Source organism: Sinohyriopsis cumingii, chromosome 17 (assembly GCF_028554795.1).
Source record: "Sinohyriopsis cumingii isolate HCF-2022 chromosome 17, ASM2855479v2, whole genome shotgun sequence".
NCBI lineage: Eukaryota > Metazoa > Mollusca > Bivalvia > Unionida > Unionidae > Sinohyriopsis > Sinohyriopsis cumingii.
In genome coordinates, this window is record NC_142977.1 from 92,273,791 (window position 1) to 92,293,088 (window position 19,298).

At 34.1% G+C, this 19,298-nt stretch overlaps 1 protein-coding gene across 4 annotated transcripts in view; it reads left to right on the top strand.

Moving 5' to 3' along the window:
• LOC149779427 (solute carrier family 28 member 3-like) overlaps positions 1 to 17,083 on the top strand; it is a 135,482-nt gene extending 118,399 nt beyond the window's left edge. For all 4 annotated transcript variants that reach the window (XM_089940085.1, XM_089940086.1, XM_089940087.1 and 1 more), the window contains 9 exons: positions 18 to 212; positions 2,148 to 2,309; positions 2,902 to 3,027; positions 3,689 to 3,819; positions 6,777 to 6,951; positions 8,061 to 8,184; positions 8,695 to 8,843; positions 9,811 to 9,991; positions 15,848 to 17,083. In XM_089940085.1, coding sequence (XP_089796211.1) covers positions 18 to 212; positions 2,148 to 2,309; positions 2,902 to 3,027; positions 3,689 to 3,819; positions 6,777 to 6,951; positions 8,061 to 8,184; positions 8,695 to 8,843; positions 9,811 to 9,991; positions 15,848 to 15,873 — 1,269 coding nt within the window. In that variant the 3' untranslated portion in view covers positions 15,874 to 17,083. The remainder of the gene's footprint in view (positions 1 to 17; positions 213 to 2,147; positions 2,310 to 2,901; positions 3,028 to 3,688; positions 3,820 to 6,776; positions 6,952 to 8,060; positions 8,185 to 8,694; positions 8,844 to 9,810; positions 9,992 to 15,847) is intronic.
• The last annotated feature ends 2,215 nt before the right edge of the window (positions 17,084 to 19,298 follow it).

The following is a 19,298-nucleotide window of genomic DNA, read 5'->3' on the forward strand; positions in this document are numbered from 1 at the left end:
ATAATGTAACCTCGCAGGTTAACTGGCGGCCTGTGTTCTGGGGTTTAGCTCTACAGTTTATATTCGCCCTAATGATCCTGCGCTGGGATGTGGGATACCGCATCTTCAAATGGCTAGGTGATAGGGTACAGGAGTTCCTGGCACACACAGATAAGGGATCTGAGTTCCTGTTCGGAAAGGATACATACGAGCATCACTTCTTTGCCTTTAAGGTTTGTTCACGTTAATTCGACACTATTCAAGCAAACAAGCATTCTATCTATCTATCTATCTATCTATCTATCTATCTATCATACATACATACATACATACATACATACAGACACATGCATACATACATACTACATACATACATACATACGCAAGGATGCGTACGTACATACATACATACACACACATACATGCATACATACACACATGCATGCATGCATGCGTGCGTGCGGGCGTGCGTACGTACATACATACATACACATACACATACATGCATGCATGCACATACATACATACATACATACATACATATGCATGAATATCTTTTTAGTCTATGCATACATTTAGGTATGCATAAGCATATCCTCATACATTTATATAAACGGTATACTTATGCATCATCACCCTCATCCTTTATTGCGTCCCTCAGGAAGGAGTATAATCGTAACTGAGGGTGGACATGTGTGAGGTTTAAATACCTCTGAATATGTTGCTGTAGACAGATGATGTTTTTATTGGAACTGAAGGTGTTTCATACTGTGCACTACGACTTGTTTAATTTGATATATTATGGTCACTGATCCTTATCCATTCTTTTATGATTCTCTACCATCACAGGTCTCTGAACATTAATGTTACACTGCTAATCCGTGTGTTGCCATGTTTAACAAATGCATGCCTGGACTGCTTCAGTGTTGTTGATGTCACATTCTGTACAAGTAGAGGTATGATCAAGTATTATGTAAAATAGTTTTGTATGCTTGTTCCTTAGCATGTGGAGTGTTGTGTCTTGTGTTACAATTTAAGAAAGATGTCTTGTGTTGGCTTTTTCTGGTGATGTCAATGGATGGTGTAATTGACATCAATTCTACAACTCCACTCATGAAAATTATCGCGGTTTTTCTGAATGGTAGTACAGTCCTTGGTGGAAAAGATGATTTTGTACAAGATGCCATCGTCCACAAAGAACCCAGCTGTAGATGATTGTACACTTTGGCAGGTCATTCATTTATGCCAGGAATTTGAGATTATACAAAAATGTACCTAGCGTGACGCTTAATAGGACTGGTGTGAGGTGGACTTGATGTTGATGACAACAACTTTTGGTCTACGGTCGGAGAGAAACCCCTCGATCTAGCTTAATGTATCGTTCCTAGTCCCATAGATCTGAAATTTCGTCAACACACACACACACACGACTTGAAAGAGTACTCTGTCAAAGGACTTTTAAAAAATCCAATTGGACGGCATGGCCTTTGCATCAGGTTTCCTTTCCATTGAATGCTCTTGTACTTGATCACGACCTAACACTCGCTCTTCTCATTGTTTATGCAAATATGCTCAATAATGCTAAATGATCTAAAAGCTACGAATTTCGCAAGTTTTTAAAAGTACTTAGAATACAGTAAGAAAACCAAATATTACACCTATGTTTGGAGTAGTATATTTTCCCAATATGCGTATGACGTACACGTGGTTAACGTTTCATACCGAGTACCACAAATTGCACATGACCTACACATGATTAAAGACTCACACCAGAAGATAAAAACATGCGTATAATATGTACGTGGAATTTTCGACTTCGCGAGGTGGATATATCTAACAGAGAACTCAGCTATGTGATTATGCGAGTATGCGATTGAAAAATATCTTTTGATTGGCTCTCTTGATTTTTCGGAATCCTGCCTGGAGATCTTCTAGCCTTCCAACATCTTGCCAATGAGTATTCTCAGGACGTGTGCGAAACGTTTACTTTGCATAACGCCATGGGCGAAACATCTTATTAATGACGTTATATATAAAGAACTGTTTGTCTTCTTTCAACAGACACCTGATCAGTCAAAATCTAACCACTATATCAAGGCTTAAATATAGACATACCTAACAAATAAAGATAAAAATTTAACAACAATCAATAATGATTTATTTTGCAGGTTTTGCCGGTCATCATTTTTTTCAGCAGCATAATGTCCGTGTTGTACTATCTAGGAGTGATGCAGCTTGTCATTAGGAATCTCGCGCGTTTTATGGCATGGGTCATGGAAACATCACCTGCGGAATCTCTTAATGCAGCAGGGAACATTTTTATTGGACAAGTGAGTCAAATTATCAGTCAGTCTTAATTTCCGTGTGATTAGTATTTGTGGAAAGCAAACTACTGAACCTTGATATGAAATTCTAACATTCTCTGTGTTAAAATGGACACAGATAAGAAACATATAACTATGCATCCTAAGGTGATGCTTATGATTTGTGCAAAACAGTTGTGAAAAGGTTTTGTTGAGATTTTTTAGTTGTTTTAATATTCATTTACTTATCCATTATGATCAAATAATTGATATTACATTTGTTGTTTAAATTCAGGTTATTTTATGAAACGACAGTACTAATATAAGTCCTGATAAAGTCATGTAGAAGTATTGTTGTTATAATACACAAGATTATGAACCCAGGGAAATTGTAATATACTATCCGAAAGAGGCATGCAAAACTATGCCAAAATTACATTGCGTCACATGGCGGTATTTCTGGAAGACGAACTTCCATTCCAGCAAGAGACCCCTATTTTAACAAGAAATATATGGCTTTGTCGCAAAAGAAGAATATTGACAAAAATAGTGCAGTGATATCAAGAACATTAAAGGTGTTAAGCAAATCACACATCGTTACCATGTTTTGGTCCAACAGAGTGAAGCGCCTTTGATGATTCGACCCTTCCTAAACGATATGACGAATTCTGAACTTCACGCCGTTCTAACGGGCGGATTTGCCACCATAGCCGGATCGGTCATGGCTGCCTATATACTTATGGATGTAAGTATTTAAGATTCTTCTTGGAAGTCTTTTTTCAAGAACACCTTTTGAAACGGTTTTATTGGCATAGCTTTTAATGCGAACAAGAAGTCGACAAGTCGCAAGGAGATAATAAAGTTTTGAATTTTGAAATTATTTCACTTCGTTAATTAATCTATTTTGTGCATGAAGGAGAGCTTTTCAGCTTTCTAGAATCACGTTTCTGCAAAAGATGATTACTTTTAAAATTCTTCTTATTCCAAGTAGTTCGTAACTTTCTGTTTATATCATCTGCGTAAAACTAATTTCCTCAGTTTTTAATAATTGTCGAAAGAAAATATTATGAAGCCTATCTCGTGCAATTATTCATGAGACATGAAAAAGTGGTCTAATTTCCGGGGTGAGGTCTACCACATAATGCAGAATGAATTCGGTTTTTTAAATTTTAGCTAGCTTTGCAACGTTGTCTTAAAACCGGATTTGTCGGTTTGCCTGATTTTCTGCAAATCAAATGTTACTGGCTATTTCTTTAATTTTTTGTGATTCAAGTGAGCATCGTACTTCATATTTTGATTCATTTTATTACTGATATTACTATTACTTCTTGTCCTTCTCTTTATTAATATTATTATTATTATTATTATTATTAATATTATTATTATTATTATTATTATTATTAAAGGTACCAGCCAATCACTTGCTGTCAGCCTCCGTTATGTCAGCACCAGCTGCACTCGCAATGTCCAAGCTCTTCTACCCGGAAACAAAAAAATCCAAAAGTAGAGCGGAGGATGTTTACAACATGGAAAAGACGTAATGACCTTTTCCGCTAAATCAAAGTTATTTCGAATTACAATATGTTCTTGTATCTTAGGACCACCTATGTTTGAATATCATTAACGCAGAGCCGTAGACCATTTTGCGACGAAGATCGTGGCTTGAATGCGTACAATTTTCTTTTTAAGCAAAAGACAGACTTTTACCCCAGTGTTATCGTACTAACATCATGCACAATTTATAAAATGTATCTGTATCAACTTCGTGACTGATCTGAAATGTTCTTGCATCTGTCAATATCATAATAAATATTTAAAGGATATTCAGGATATTTGACAAAAAATCTCAAAGTTTTGAAACTTTTGTGACCTTGGTATGAACTATTTGTATTTTGGCATATTATACAAATATACAAATACAGGCCTTTGAACTGAAATATACAGGATGTGGACTCGGACCTTTTAAACAAAATGAGACAGACTGAGGACTAAAGCCTTCAGAACAAAGAAACTAAGCTACCGTCAAAATATAAGATTCAAGGAAATACAGTTACCAGTACAAACTATGGAGATAATTTATTTTTCAACGTAATCATACTTTGGCTTTATTGAAGTCATAAAATGCTTTAAAGTATTGGAAACGTATGAGACAACAGGTACAATCTTCAAAGACATCAAATTCATTGCCGCCACCTACACGTAACGACCGATCCTGAAACTTAGTACATAGTAATCGGGAATAGTACGAGCTGCTGAATTCTCCGTTTTGCTCTGTTACACAGTGAAAAATTAAACAGTTGTCGCATTTCGAAGGTAAAATCAAAACGTTTTCTCTCCAACATCGCTATACATAGCAAATAGCTGATACAATATCCTATATTGACCTCACGTCGTAAACTGGTAGTTTTGTATTTCAAAATTTGATTTAACAAATCAGTTGAACCCCGTGTGTTCCTTACGAAGTGGATACTCACGCACATCATGCTTATCTAGAAGACAATGGACAAAACTATCATGTAACTATCGACCAATTTCTGTATTGAGATGTATGGTCAATGTAATGGAAGGATTATATTTCGACATTTCAATAATGTTTTGCATCAAAACGACTTGATATATAAATACCAGTCATATTTTCTCCCTGGCCAAGAACAACTCATCAACTGATTGAACATTATTATTAAATATGTACTTTTCTTGATTCGAATGAATGAAAATGTTTAACCATCCTTGATGTCAGTAAAGCTTGCGATATAGTATTGTAAAAAAGGTTAGTGCATACATTTCCAAAATATGTAATTACTTCAAAGATGTTTTACTGGCTCCAGTTTCGCAAAGTTGCTCTTTCGAGGGTTTTGAAACTCACTTACTTCTATTGCCCCTTTTTTAATATTCAAAGATCCCAGCTCTTTTGTCTTTCGTCTCACTCCTTGTGTAACGCTAGATTTATTATATTATTGAAAGTGGGTTCTAACTATATAAAGAAATAAACTCTGCAATATTCCTGGTTTTTTTAGAAATATAACCACGTTACTATACAATTGTAGTTCTTAGAATCATAGGCCGAGACATCATGAAAGCTCAGGTATATGAAATGGACTATAGTGAAAGTAAATTGTGAAATGCCTCCACTTTTTCTCTTTCTGTATCTTGTTCTCTTTCGCTTACTATTTAATTGTTGATTTGCTGAATTATACATGTATATGTTTCCTTCAATTTGCATTAAACCTTCATGTCTTTCACAAATGCAGTTTCGACTTTTTTCAGGTATGATCATGCTTTTTTAAAATGAATGTCATGTTTTATATATTTTGGACATTGACCTGGATCAGATAATTATTTTTTCGTTATTATTGAAAAGTATAAAATCTGAACAAAGATAAAAAACTAAGGAAATTCGTTCTCCTTTAATCGATCCTGGTGAATGTCTGATAGTGTGAATGGCATTTTAAGTCTTCAATGGGTGTGAAAGATATTCACATTCATCCCCTGATTTTTTACAACACAAACTCAATTGTATGTTATTAATACGCATACAATTATCGTCTGAATGATATAAAGTTGTACCGAGCGGAATGAAAACAATCGAGCTGTCTAACTGTTAAATATGTCGTTCTTTTGACTAGAAATCGGTAAATATCTGAACCCCAAACCAGTATAACAATTATTATAATATTTTCCGCTCGTTTCTCGGTTTTTCTCACAATTTTATGATATTTTTCTTCCCTTGTTCTTGAGCTATATTAAGACAATTTCATATTCACAACATAGTTATACGCGAGCTTATTCGAACTCAATGATTGTGCATTTTGAATGACGCTTTTTAGCACAACGTTATGGTTACAATTACCTAAAACAATTTTGATCAGATCGAACACAAAAAACTGCTATTTGACTTATGTAAGGAGCTGTCATTAAGAAGACAAAACTACACAAGGGATGAAAAAGACAATCGACTTTAAACAACAGGGATATTTTAAAATGGAGTTCTTTTGCGTCAGCTACCTGTCAGTGGAACCCATCTCCCAATCTTCTTTTGATAGATTCAAGATGGAATATCTGAACCGGTTCTCTGTTCCAAAAAGCTTAGGGGCCCCGAGTGGCCGCGTGGTCTAAAGCGCTCTCCGTTACGGATCACTGCCATCTCACCTCTGTCTGCGTGGGTTCGAGTCTAGGATTCGGCTAATGTGGGTATGTGAGAAAGCTTGCCAGTAGCTTCTCGTGGGTCGGTGGGTATTCCCGGGGTTTTCCAGGGTTCTTCCTCCACCATTAATACTGGCCGCCATGCATAGCCTATCGTGTGTTGAAAAATGGCGTTAAACCCCATAACAACAACAACCAGAAGGCTTATTGTATATGCGAAATTACTTAAATTGAGAACAAGAAGCTGACAGTAAACAGATTCAATCTGCAGAATAACGTGTGTGTGGATGACCTACATTTCAGTTGATTTCATACTTTTACAAACGTTTGAAAAATTCTTAATTATTTCAGGGGAGAGAGAAATATTATAGAAGCAGCTTCAAACGGGGCATCGGTGTCAATCAAACTTGTGGCCAACATAGCGGTCAACCTTATTGCTTTCATTGCCATTCTAGGATTTGTGAATGCAACCTTGGCTTGGCTGGGCCACAGAGTTGGCTTGTTCAACCCCGAACTGTCATTTGAGGTGAGCTTTTACTTGTTCACTGGATCGCCACATATTGTTTTATGGAAAATACATAAGATTAAAATTTCGGGCTAAGTGGCTTTCTTACATGGAGCAAGAGCAAAATATTTTGTTAAGATTTGTTCAGTGCAACTTATTGAAAACTAATCTGTATATTGCTATGCCTTTTTATTTACAAGTAAATACTTCAAAAGTGAAACAATGTTAATAAAAGATAAAATCAGAGATAGCAATATCCTTCAAGAAGTCTGAATTATTTGATCAGCATAACTGAGAAATTCAAAACAATGACATTTTGCCAGCAAATCTATTAAAACAGTGCGAAAGCCTAACGTTGTGTGGAAGAAACTATAGGATAGGTAAGCCTGAATTCATTGCGAGTCCTAACCAAACTTTCTATATCTTTGTCGTTTACTTGTTTATTAAAAATTACCTGATAACTAACCCTTTTTAACCTAAATTATTTCCTATATATTGCCATTGGATCAATGTTACTTCTAATGAATCCGATGTATTATTTGTAAATTCCACAGTTATTAAAAGCAAGAACGATCGAAAAACACGTACACATATTGCTTACACAAAGAGCAACAATAAGTCAAAGCGAACGGTATGTTAACTAAGAAATGTTTTTTGTGTGAAGAATTAGGCTTTAGGTGGTAAATAGATGGAATGTGTGATCCAAAACTTATTTGAATAAATGAATGGATTGGATGCAAATAGTTTTGTGAGGAATTATTTACTTTTCCATTAAATTTACAGATTCGGAATTATAATTCTCCAGTTAGAAAAGTAACTTAATTAACACACAGTGTAATATTTATTGTCTTCATAATGTTTACTAATACCTAACACAACACGTACCGAAATAATAATAATAATAATAATAATAATAATAATAATAATAATAATTTTATTGCATACAGCTAATGATTCTAATAGTGAAATATAGCACAATCTTTTTATTTAAGAATCTGCACTACATCTTACACAGTCAGACGCAAATAGCCATAAGTATCACGTTGCTTTAATTAAGGAGTGAGAATAATGAAATTTTCATATATTAGATTTTACATTTACTCATCGAATGTATTATATTCTTCAAATAGCTGATTTGTTCCTACATATTCTGGCCTCTGTCATTCTTGATGGGAGTTGATACAGATGACTGTCGCAAGGTGGCCAAGTTAATTGGAATAAAGACGTTCATCAATGAATTCGTAGCTTATTCAGGTAAACATGTATCGAGTCATGTATGTTCAAAGAATTGTCAAGACTTCAATGTATCTTTGAGATAACTGAGTTACGTCTTTGACATCAATATCAAGCACCAAATGTAAATCCACCTAGTTGAAATAATACACACTACAAAAGGTCACCTTTCAAAGCTCATATCATACAAAATTGTATTGCGGTCTGCAAATGGCTTCCTTTATTTACCAATTACTAGATTTGCACTTTTACGCCATAGTGGTACTTGTGGCTCACATGTTTTTGTGCATGATTTTTCATAAAATTTTATCTTCGTTGGACCCTAACTTATAATTATGTATTGAATGATTCTGCATGCTTTTGGATCTTTCAAAGAATCTGTAAGAACCATTGCTTTATAAATTTGTATCAATATTAAAAAATATATATCTTGCTCATGGCAAGGATGTGAAATGCGTAAGGACTATTCATGGGAAGTTTATTTTCCAAATTGATTCATGTGTATGATTGTCTAAAATTTAAATTTTCCAGTTTTAGGAGAGTACATCGATAACTCCGTTAATTTCACCCGATATATCAACAACGAAACAGGAACTCTCAAGACTGGTCTGTGGTCCGTGATACATGATGACATAATACTGCATGATTTAAATGCCACGCTTGTAGGAGGGATTATAACGGTTAGCAGTGTTTTGACTATTGTTATTGCTGTTTTTATTGTTGCTGCTGTTGCTCCTTCTCCTCCTTCTTTGTATCCACTTTCCTTCTCTTATACTTCTTACACTTTAATACAGCGACTCCTAAATAACGACAATAATAAAAATTAAAACTGCAACAACACACAACAATTATTACTACCACATCACTAGCAACATTTGGAAGTAATTCACTCAGGAGTAAATAAAGCGATTCTGATTGAATGACAATGTTAAAGCCTTGACACGGTGTTGCTTTCTTGTTGAGACAAAATGTTTATTGTTTGGTTCATGATAAGGGTAAAACTAAACGGGATCATTGTTAAGACTATAACAGTCGAATCAATAGTTTAAGGTTAGCTTAAAGTTTTTCTCTAACTTATAAGTTGTTAAGGCCTTCAAAGATCCAGTACAGAATTGTATATCTAATTATACAGCGAAGACAAATTATATGTTATACTGTCGTTTAACCTTTTGACCTTTGGGGCCAGGATCACAGACATAGAAGACGAATCTCTGGATTAAAGCGGGTTTACAAACATCCCCTGCACGTTGTCTTGACATGAAGGCAACGACCTTTTTATCATGTGTTGGTTGTTCCGATCACAATAGTTCCAATACAAACTCACATTGAAACCATTATGAAGCACTTACCACAGTATTGTTGGGTGAAGATCTGATATTCCTGCCACAGACTGGGCAATATTCTACCTCAGCAGCAATCAATCCTAAATAAAGATAAATCATTTGCTGGATGTGACTATTGTTGAGAGTACAGTCTTTCAGCAAAGATGGAGAGGATCATTTTCAAAGGCTAGGATAGGGTATCGAATCCTAACTGAGCCTAATTTATTCTTTTTTCTAGCTAAAATAATATTTAAACATATTATATTTCTTATTTTAATATATGACTTATGGTCATAATGATATGTTACCATTCTGTTTACTCTAGGATCGATCAAAGGTCATTGCAACCTACGCTCTCTGCGGCTTCTCGAATATTTCGTCCATTGGTATAATGCTTGGGGCACTTGGTGCGCTGGCGCCAAACCGGAAGTCCGACTTAACAAAAATTGTGGTTCGAGCAATGATTGCTGGAAATGTTGCTTGTTTCATGACTGCGTGTATTGCAGGTGAGTACTCCTCCGTTTGTATGATTTTTGCTGAACATCATTGCCACTTATAAGGATTCAAACATGGTCTAAAACAGTTGTCATCGAAACGCAGCTTATGAAACAATTAACAGCTGCATTCTGTTTAGAAATGTTTACAACATTATTTCAGCGGCTGGCATATTCCTAGCAAGCAAGATGAGCATAAAATGCAAATCGTAACAATGGTTCAGATGTTTTTAGATATAATACTGATTTGCATGAAGGTGAAGCACACTATACCGAAAAAATTTACCATTTGGAAAGTTTGTGTTATATTTTCAACATCGTTTCTGAGTTAAAACTTTTGTTTTACCAGTTTTGGATTTTCATACAAAAAAAAAAATAGTTCCTTGTCAAACCAGCAGAGCTCCAGAACTATTCAATATATTGTGATTGAGTTTGTTGTATCTTATAGATATGACTAACAGAGGTTTTGTCTGATCTAGTCCAATTAAATAGAGCTATCGACCTAGTTGAGCATTTTTATATCCGAACCATTCCATGGCATTTCCAGCGATGTGATAGAATTGATGTCATCAAAGAATCACGTCATGTAGTGGCTTCAAGTACTCATCTTGCACTTGTCGTTTGTGAACGAATAGTTTCTCCATCAGAGTATTATGTTCTTATGTCACGAGTTAACAATCATTAAATATTGCAGGTTTGGACGACCAATCATTTGAAAACTGTAAAGATAACATATACTATAGTTGTTAAAAGTAATTATTTGCAGATGAATTTAAATAATAAATTTAAATGACGTACTGTAGTATGTTATCCTCTCATAAGAAAAAGAAGAAAACGTGTACATTGCGGAAACTATGATAGACAACTGGGTCAGTATATGTTTGCATACTTCATAGTTCGCGCCAGTTTATTTTTCAGTTTCATTAGTTTCGTTTTCAATACACAGATTCCATTAAAATAATGCTTTTAAGATAAACAAAGTTCATTGCATAAAACTGTTTTGGTGGACACTGACAAAATTTTGCACTCGAAGACCAATATACCATATTGTCATGCCTGCTTCATCTTTGGAACGGCAGATAAAAATTAAAGTAAAAGTCTTCATTTATTTGTTGGAAAGTTCTTATATTGTACTGAGAAATTGAAGACAAATATCATCTAAGCTTCAAGTAAACGTTTTATATGTAAAATTTCCACCGATGAAATAAACTTTACAAAGTCCGATTTCATTCGCATGACCTAAAAAGGTGTATTGCGTGCGAAAGTGAGAAGGACCTACTCTCATCTCTACATTCCATGTCATGAGAATGCTTTTAGCGCTGAATGTGTTAGAAGCTACATAGCCTGTACTTATTTATTTTTTTCTTGAATTTCAATATTTGTCATAGGATGTGTGCATCAGTGTCACTTTTCGTTAACAATTTAGTTGTCGAGTAAAAAATCTTAGATGCCTTAAACAGGGTTTTCTTGATACTTTGGATGAATCGTTATATAGCCAAGAAGAAACAGGCAGTCTCGCCCCAGTCAGTGATCTTTGGGTCGCAGTTATATAGACAAATTAGGAACAAGGCTTAATATTAAAGGACAGTTATGAAGAGAATCCTCTAAGTGTCTTTTTTGTTGAAGATGATGTGTAGATCAAAAATCTGTTTTCCAATAAAAATTGATTCCACCGAATTCCAGAAATTTATAGTTGAACTTAATGAAAGATGAACGTGTTCAAAATTACCGGCTGCTTTATGTCCCTTGATTAAGACTGGGTTTGTTATAATTGGTCACCTCATTGTAGTGCAAAACAACCAGCCACAAATGTAGAATGTCTATTGACTGCATAGTAATTACCAGTGAACATGGAGGACCCTGCTGTATAATGTCACAAACAGCGATAAAGCATTCCCCCAACAACAAAAAAAACAGACAAAAGGGCTAATGTTTTCTTTTTGAGAAAAAAAAATTAGAAATGAAGGAACACACAGGAACTTAGTATCTACCATATGGACTGTGTCAAACTGGGAAACATTATGAAGAGATTTCGGAGCAACGCCTAAAGCTGATTTTCATTTTGTACCAAGAATATTTCAACCAATCACATCATTACACATTTTTCCGCACGCTAGTGAAGCTCATTAAACCTTGCTCTATGGCTTTATAATGAGGAATTATCAAACAGTACAGGACGAAATATTATGATAAAAATTAATGTTTTACATTTCATGGGACGGGGATTCCCATTTTCAGTTTCAAAGAACTGATGTTCATTTTCAAGAAAGTATCGTTGATAATTTTGACAATAAATATTGATGTGATGTACTTGTTTTCTCAGTGTGGTTTATATAAAATATTAACACTTAGAAAACATGCTGAGATAACGTTTTTGCACATAAATTATGATGACTTGCATTCCTTTTCCTCTGTCGATCTGTCGTTGACAATGTAGACCGTACGTGTGGCGCAGGTCGTTTGAATTTATTAAATTTTCACAGCAGATATTATTAGGAGATATTTCATTTTATTGCCAGTCATCGTCAGAAACAATACATAGCTTTCCGATTTAATATAACACGATTCCATCCCTAGGGCGACCAGCAGCGAGCTCATTCATAATATTTCTTAACCTGAGAACTGCAACTTTCAAACTGTAATTAAAATGTCATTGAATGCAAATATGATAATCTTAACACGCTATATTATTTGCAAATGTTAAAGTCGACATTCGCATCGTGTAATGTAACTTTTAACACATACCAACATAGTATTCCAGCATTTCTAAAACTAATCAACTTGGAAAGTACGATGAAACTTTCAACTACTGTGGTGTAATTCAACCGATACAATCTAAGATATCGACATATTAAACGGAACTTTCAAAACAAACGATTTGATTGAGCATAAGAAAATGGATTTGTCGACATACAGCATTGACATTTCCACCATTGTTGATTCAACACGTGAAACAGGAATTCTCGACATCTAAATTGAAATTTTAGCCACTCGTGTGTAATACAAAGGACAAAATACAATGACTAGAAATTTAAAATGGAAATGTCATCAGAAATAATGTTTGATTTAATATGTGAAATTATTGAATACATCACTGAAATTACAACTGCTACTTTCTCATGGACAGCGTTAGATCCCTGCCGCGCCTCATTCAAGTTATTCGCAACTTCGATGTAAGTCCTGCGGATCAATCCCTAAGTCAATCCAACCGTAGAATTAACACAAAAGGTCCAAACAGGTTACGGTCTCTTTTCATGTGGAGAAATTTCGGCGAATACAATGTATAATTATTCATTAAATTACCACGCCGACACATATTTGAGGCATACTTTAGTCTCTCAGAAATAGTTGAGGTGGTCTGAATGCATAGAAATTGTACAGAGACTCGGGTCTGAGAATTGGTTGTATCGCACATTTCACATCTGGAGGACTTTAATCCTTCTTCCCACTCTTTATTATTTGTTTTTAATATATATATAAAAAAACAACATTAAGACCCTTGGAAATATGTTTTTCCTTTCAGGCCAAAAAAAAAGACTTTCTTCCTGGTATAATAAAACATTTTAACACAGCTGATGATGTGACAAACCTATTTACATTTTAGTTGAAATAATAAATTTATAACTGTATATTTAGTAACTTTATAACAAAGGTTACTTTAACTGAATATTCAATTATGTCTGTTTACCGTTTTATCCATAGTACGTTATGTGTTTTTATGCATGAATATGCTTAGTATACATAGCAAAATACCGTGATGCTTTCCCTGCTCGACCCACCTGTTAGACCCTTTCTACAATAGATGTAACCAAGTCACATATCTGGTCCTACCGGTGCCCATTCCATGGATGATGTCACTTCATTAATTAATAAGTTTATACTTCATTAAATACACATATATGTATAGGCGCGTACATGTTTGTGTTTAAGTATATACGTATGCGTATATTTAATGTATCTTTATAGAGATTTATACATCCATTTTTGTATACAAACGTTGGTAGTGGAGGGATAGATAAGAACAACAATAAAGTCAAAATGTAGGGATATGAAAATAATATATGTAATCTATGTGTATAAAATCAGTGGTTTCTTCTATATCGATATATCTCCTTTTCAAAAACGTCCAACACATTTATACTAGCTTTCTTTTAAGCTGGTAATTTATACACATTTATACTAGCTTTCCTTTAAGCGGGTAATTTATACACATTTATACTAACTTTCCTTTAAGCTGGTAATTTATATATATTTTACTAGCTTTCCTTTAAGCTGGTAATTTATACACATTTATACTAACTTTCCTTTAAGCTGGTAATTTGTATTAACTACTATGAGTATCTCCTGTTTATATTAACTCATTCATTTTAATGGCGAGTACAAGACCCCCATTCTGGCACCGTTATATGTCTGCGGTGAAAGAAATGTCTCATCTATATTACTTTGTTGTTATCATGTAAAAGAGACGTGCCTTTTTTGTTCCATTTGCAAGGTTTTGATATATCTATATTGTGTATACTCAGGGCTCCGAGTTTTTGAAAGTTTGATTTATCTACATAGTGTATATTTCAGACTAAGATATGAAAGTTTGATTCAACTAAATTGCGTAATGGATACTTTTACATTGTAGTTTAATGCAAGCCATTTGTGACTCCATCATTCTCGCTAGTTTATATTTGAAATTAGTAGATACTAAAAAGTATATTAAACTGTATGGAATTTAGACTGAAAGGAGACTTAAAATGCCATTAGGAAGCCAGACATTTATCCAGATATTTATATAATAATTATATAAAGATGATTGCCTAACACTGAGATAAACTAGTCTAGTTATCTAACGTATGCTAAATTTGTTAATAATGTAACTTTGTGAGGAGAATGAATTTTGAATTTTGAAGGATGGAATTAGCACACACACACACAAACACACACACATACAGAGCTACTGTGTGCCGCAAACAAACTTTGGTGACAACCTTATATTATTAATCTGAAATAAAATTTCAGTCAAGATTAATTGCAAATGATTTGCCTTATTATCAATCGATTACTAAATGACTGCACAGGACTTACTTGTGAATTTTCTAAGCTTCATATAAAACTTTTAATTTATAGCTAGCTATATTTTCCTAATTTGGCGTAAAAGTCAGCTTAACCAAGTTCGATTAATCAGTCTTAAAGAAATAGAGAAAATGATAACTGTCTCATTTTGTTAGCGTTGCAATACGGTATTTAACAAAGTTGAATAATTTTCCGCCAATTTTCAGTATGTATCAATGTGATATAACTTTCAGATAGGTAACCAATCAGCGTTAGATTAAATCTGGGAAGTTATATCTTCAATACATTCTCGTCCTCGAAGCCGCCTTCATTAAACTCGAAATTCGTGAAAATTTAAATAATAAAATACTATATATGCTGTAGCTATCTCATGCTTCATATTTTGTTTCTCACTCTGATCGTTTGAAGCATCTCATAATGCTCAAAGAAGCATTAAATAATGATCAAAACTATTTCATGCTAACAGGGTGGCATTTGTCGAGGTTACTACTTCTGTATCAGTTCTTGTCAGCTAATATTGGGCTTACACCACATATGGAGCAAAGGGATTGCAACAGCTTAATTTTTCTTACAGGTGCTTAAGGCATAAAAAAGAAAAGTGCATAAAATGCATGCTCAATATTTAGATTGAAAATGTCATTCATTCATTGAAGGAAAAGGTCGATATAAAAGTCTGTTACAGAACAATGAACTATTTTTTAAATCGAAATTAATTTCAAAGATAGGGTATTGAATTGAAAACAAACGATGCTGAACCTTATTTGCTCTTTCAGAGAAGTACTAACAATTTCCCCTTTCATTTTACAGGTCTTCTTTATGAGGGTGAGCTGTAAGGAACTAAAACTAGACAGGATCACGTGAATCAAGTTTTATTCTTTACGTGCAGTACAGACATGGTACCTTTGTGGTTTAATTATTTTTGGTATAGATTGTCTTCTACAAACTTGTCTTCTTTTCATTGCCACCTGGATTTAACTTTAACAATTATTATCAAAAATGTCCATTGGTCTATTTGACTTCAGTTTAATGATGTATTCATTCATTAAGAGATTATTAAAGTTCAATACGAAAGGTTCACCTCTTCAGGTCTAAGAAAGTGAAGATATAAGCTTAATGATGCATTTATGAAATGTATGTGGAAGAGATATGGTGTTTTTCATGTGTCTTTCCTGACTTGTCGACTACTTGTTTCAATGTTTCTCGACTGATTTGATTCAAACGTGACCTAAGTTGGGTGAAGAGGAAATATGATGGCATAACTTTCAAGACTGATTTGTCGTTTATTCAAATTGTTGCTGTTGGATTAACGACAGCATACATTTGCACAGAAAATTACTCAAAAGCTCGGTCGTATAAAGTTGTGTTCTTTTAGGAATCAATCGGAGAGTTCTCAAATGACTGATTAAGGAGCACGTTTGAGGTCAAGTTTCCAAAGCTTAATCCTGATGACCTTTGAAAGTTAAATATTATAAACTTGTATATTTGTAATTCAACACACTTTTCATGCTTACATGTAGTGATTTTCAGTATTTATCCTCAATCTGTTTGGTCCATGAAGCTCCTGAATCAAGGACTGTCCTCAGAGGGGTTAAACTGTAACAGTTGCCTTACCATTCCGTAGGCGATGCGTTTTATATTCGCAGCCACTTAACACTTACGATAAGACGTTTGATTCACCTGAACTAAAGTGGACTGTAATTACACTTTTCTCAATCAGTGATGACATGAAAAAAGCTAAAACCAGTCCATTATGATATGCTAGATTGTTCTGAGAAGCAAAGTACACAAAAACTTGCCATGTACATAGTTTGCTGAATTTATTTTTTTAGGAAAATACGAACGTGCTGTAAGACGATGTAGTAGATATTTTTATACTTATTAGTATTTTGTACTTTCATTTTTAATTTTTCTGTGATTATTTCTATCCAATGTAACATAAGTTAATAATTAGCATATTTGACGAATCGTTTTATATTCAGATATTGCTCATGATTGTAATATGACAGCAGCATGAATAAAACTTTTCTTTCTAGCTACAACAAAGCGTTTCCGTAAAATGAACCATTGATTAGTATATTTTGGGTTGTATTTCCTCATATGGTATTGTAACTTCTATGTCAAAGGTCCTGACTAAAGATTCAACCAATACAGTATTTAAAAGAATTGTCTTTAATTTTTCAAAATATTCTATTCCTTTTGAATCCGTTACGTATCGTAAACCTAACGATCTTTTCAAATATATGCCTCAGTACATTTAGAGAAATTAAAATTCTAGTACACTCTCTTTACCAACTACTTTAGACAAGTTAAACTTGAGTATTTCACAAAATGAGAAACATTTTAGGCCAGCAAGACTAAATGACAATTGGTGAACCAAAACAAATGATTCGAAATTTTTTGTACAATTGTACACATTGTCGCAATTGTATATTGTGCTGAATTTAACAGTTTTCAGAGAAATGATATAAATATTTCACATTATTTACATGAAAGAAACTATATCAACATCTAGAGACAGTTCCAGTATATTTACATTTTAGACGGAATAAAAGTACGATCAAAGCGATTTGTGTTTAAAAATAGATTCAAATGTCGTTTCAAACATTGAATGATATAAATACTTTTGACAAATATGCTGATTTTCATGTTGCTTTCAATGATGATAATATTGAAATAAGCAGCTTCAGATCTGACAGCAAGATAATTCAAAAAGTACAATATGAAGAAGGCATTAATTACATACTTGATGTAAATATACAAATTTGTATTCAGGTAAATTTACAGTTCAGTTTCAAGATCTCGTAAACTTTACGGGCTTGATCTACAGTGAATCAACGAAATCATAGTTCACAATGTACTTCTAACAATCGAGAATGTAAGAGATCGTGGGTTATTACGAGATAAAAAAAAAATCCTATAAGTGTATTGCAAAAGAAAACCTTTAACACCTGGTACGCTACGTAGCTTCTATAAATGAGTAATAATGGCTATTGGGTTACATTTCTACTTTCAATACCAAGTCAAGGAAAAATGTTAAAATCGTGTCAGAAGCAACATGTACCGAAATTAGAATCATATATGCAACTGTGCAACCTAACATCTCCGCAGAGTCATTGAAATCTGTTACCGCTCCAATGCCCAAGCTGACTGTTTCTTAGATGTATATGGGAAAAAGACAAGAATTGATACAATTTTATCTCCTACACTGCGAAAGGCTTTTCTGTTCGTGAATACGCCGACTGACAATGGTCCGAATTCGCTTGCTGCACTGAGGTACTATAATTTTAGGTTAAATGGGAATATCAGCTCGATTAGTGCTTTCAGGAGTAGCTACAAGTTCAATTATTCCTTTGGTTTTTAATGGACTGAGTGCAACATATATAGGATTTATTGCAAAAGCTTTAAAAGATAACGGAATATACAACAAAGTTTAAAATATGGCACACTAGTAACTTCTGATATCAGTGAGAAGGAATAATATCAACGACATGGTAAGCACAGCAACAAGTGACAATCAGATCAACCATGAGGAGTTTAATCTAATCATCCAGAGTACAAGAGGTACAAGAAAACAAAACAGAGCAGGGACATTTGAACTTTGTCGCGCGCTCGACATCAGGTTAAAAAAGAATTGTCGTTTTTGGTCAACTTAAAATTGAAAATTAGAGTAATATTGTGAATGAATACGCCTTGCTGCAGCTTTTTCAGCTGGTCTAGAATGACTAGATTTTGGCATTTTTTGTCGATTCTAATTGATTCCGATGACCATGGGTTGGATTTAGTTGCTGTGTCAGTTCCACAGAAAGTACATATTTCTGTGATTTGAGCAGGGAGGGACGGGTCTTGACTCGGCTGCATGTGTGTTTCTGTTCTGTCATTGAATGTTTGGAATCATAAGATGGGAAAATCTGTACTCATTCAATTGTAATCATCAAAATGACGCTATGGAATATCACTCTCATTTCATTTTGACTTCAGTAATCACAATGTTATTATATTAGGAAATGTAGTCGAAACTACAGTACAATTTCAAAATGTGTAATCAAAATTTAGAACCCATTATATAGCTCATGTAATTCAGTATTGCAGAACTAAGTAAGTACATTTTGAGCAAATTTCAAGATGCAGAAATGTAAGTATATGTTTTACAATCTTATTACGAGCTAAAGAAAGCATGGATATTTCTAGTCATTTGCATGCTCGTTGTAGGGACCCCAGCTATGTTATGACCTGAATGGCATCCATCGGTATCATAAAT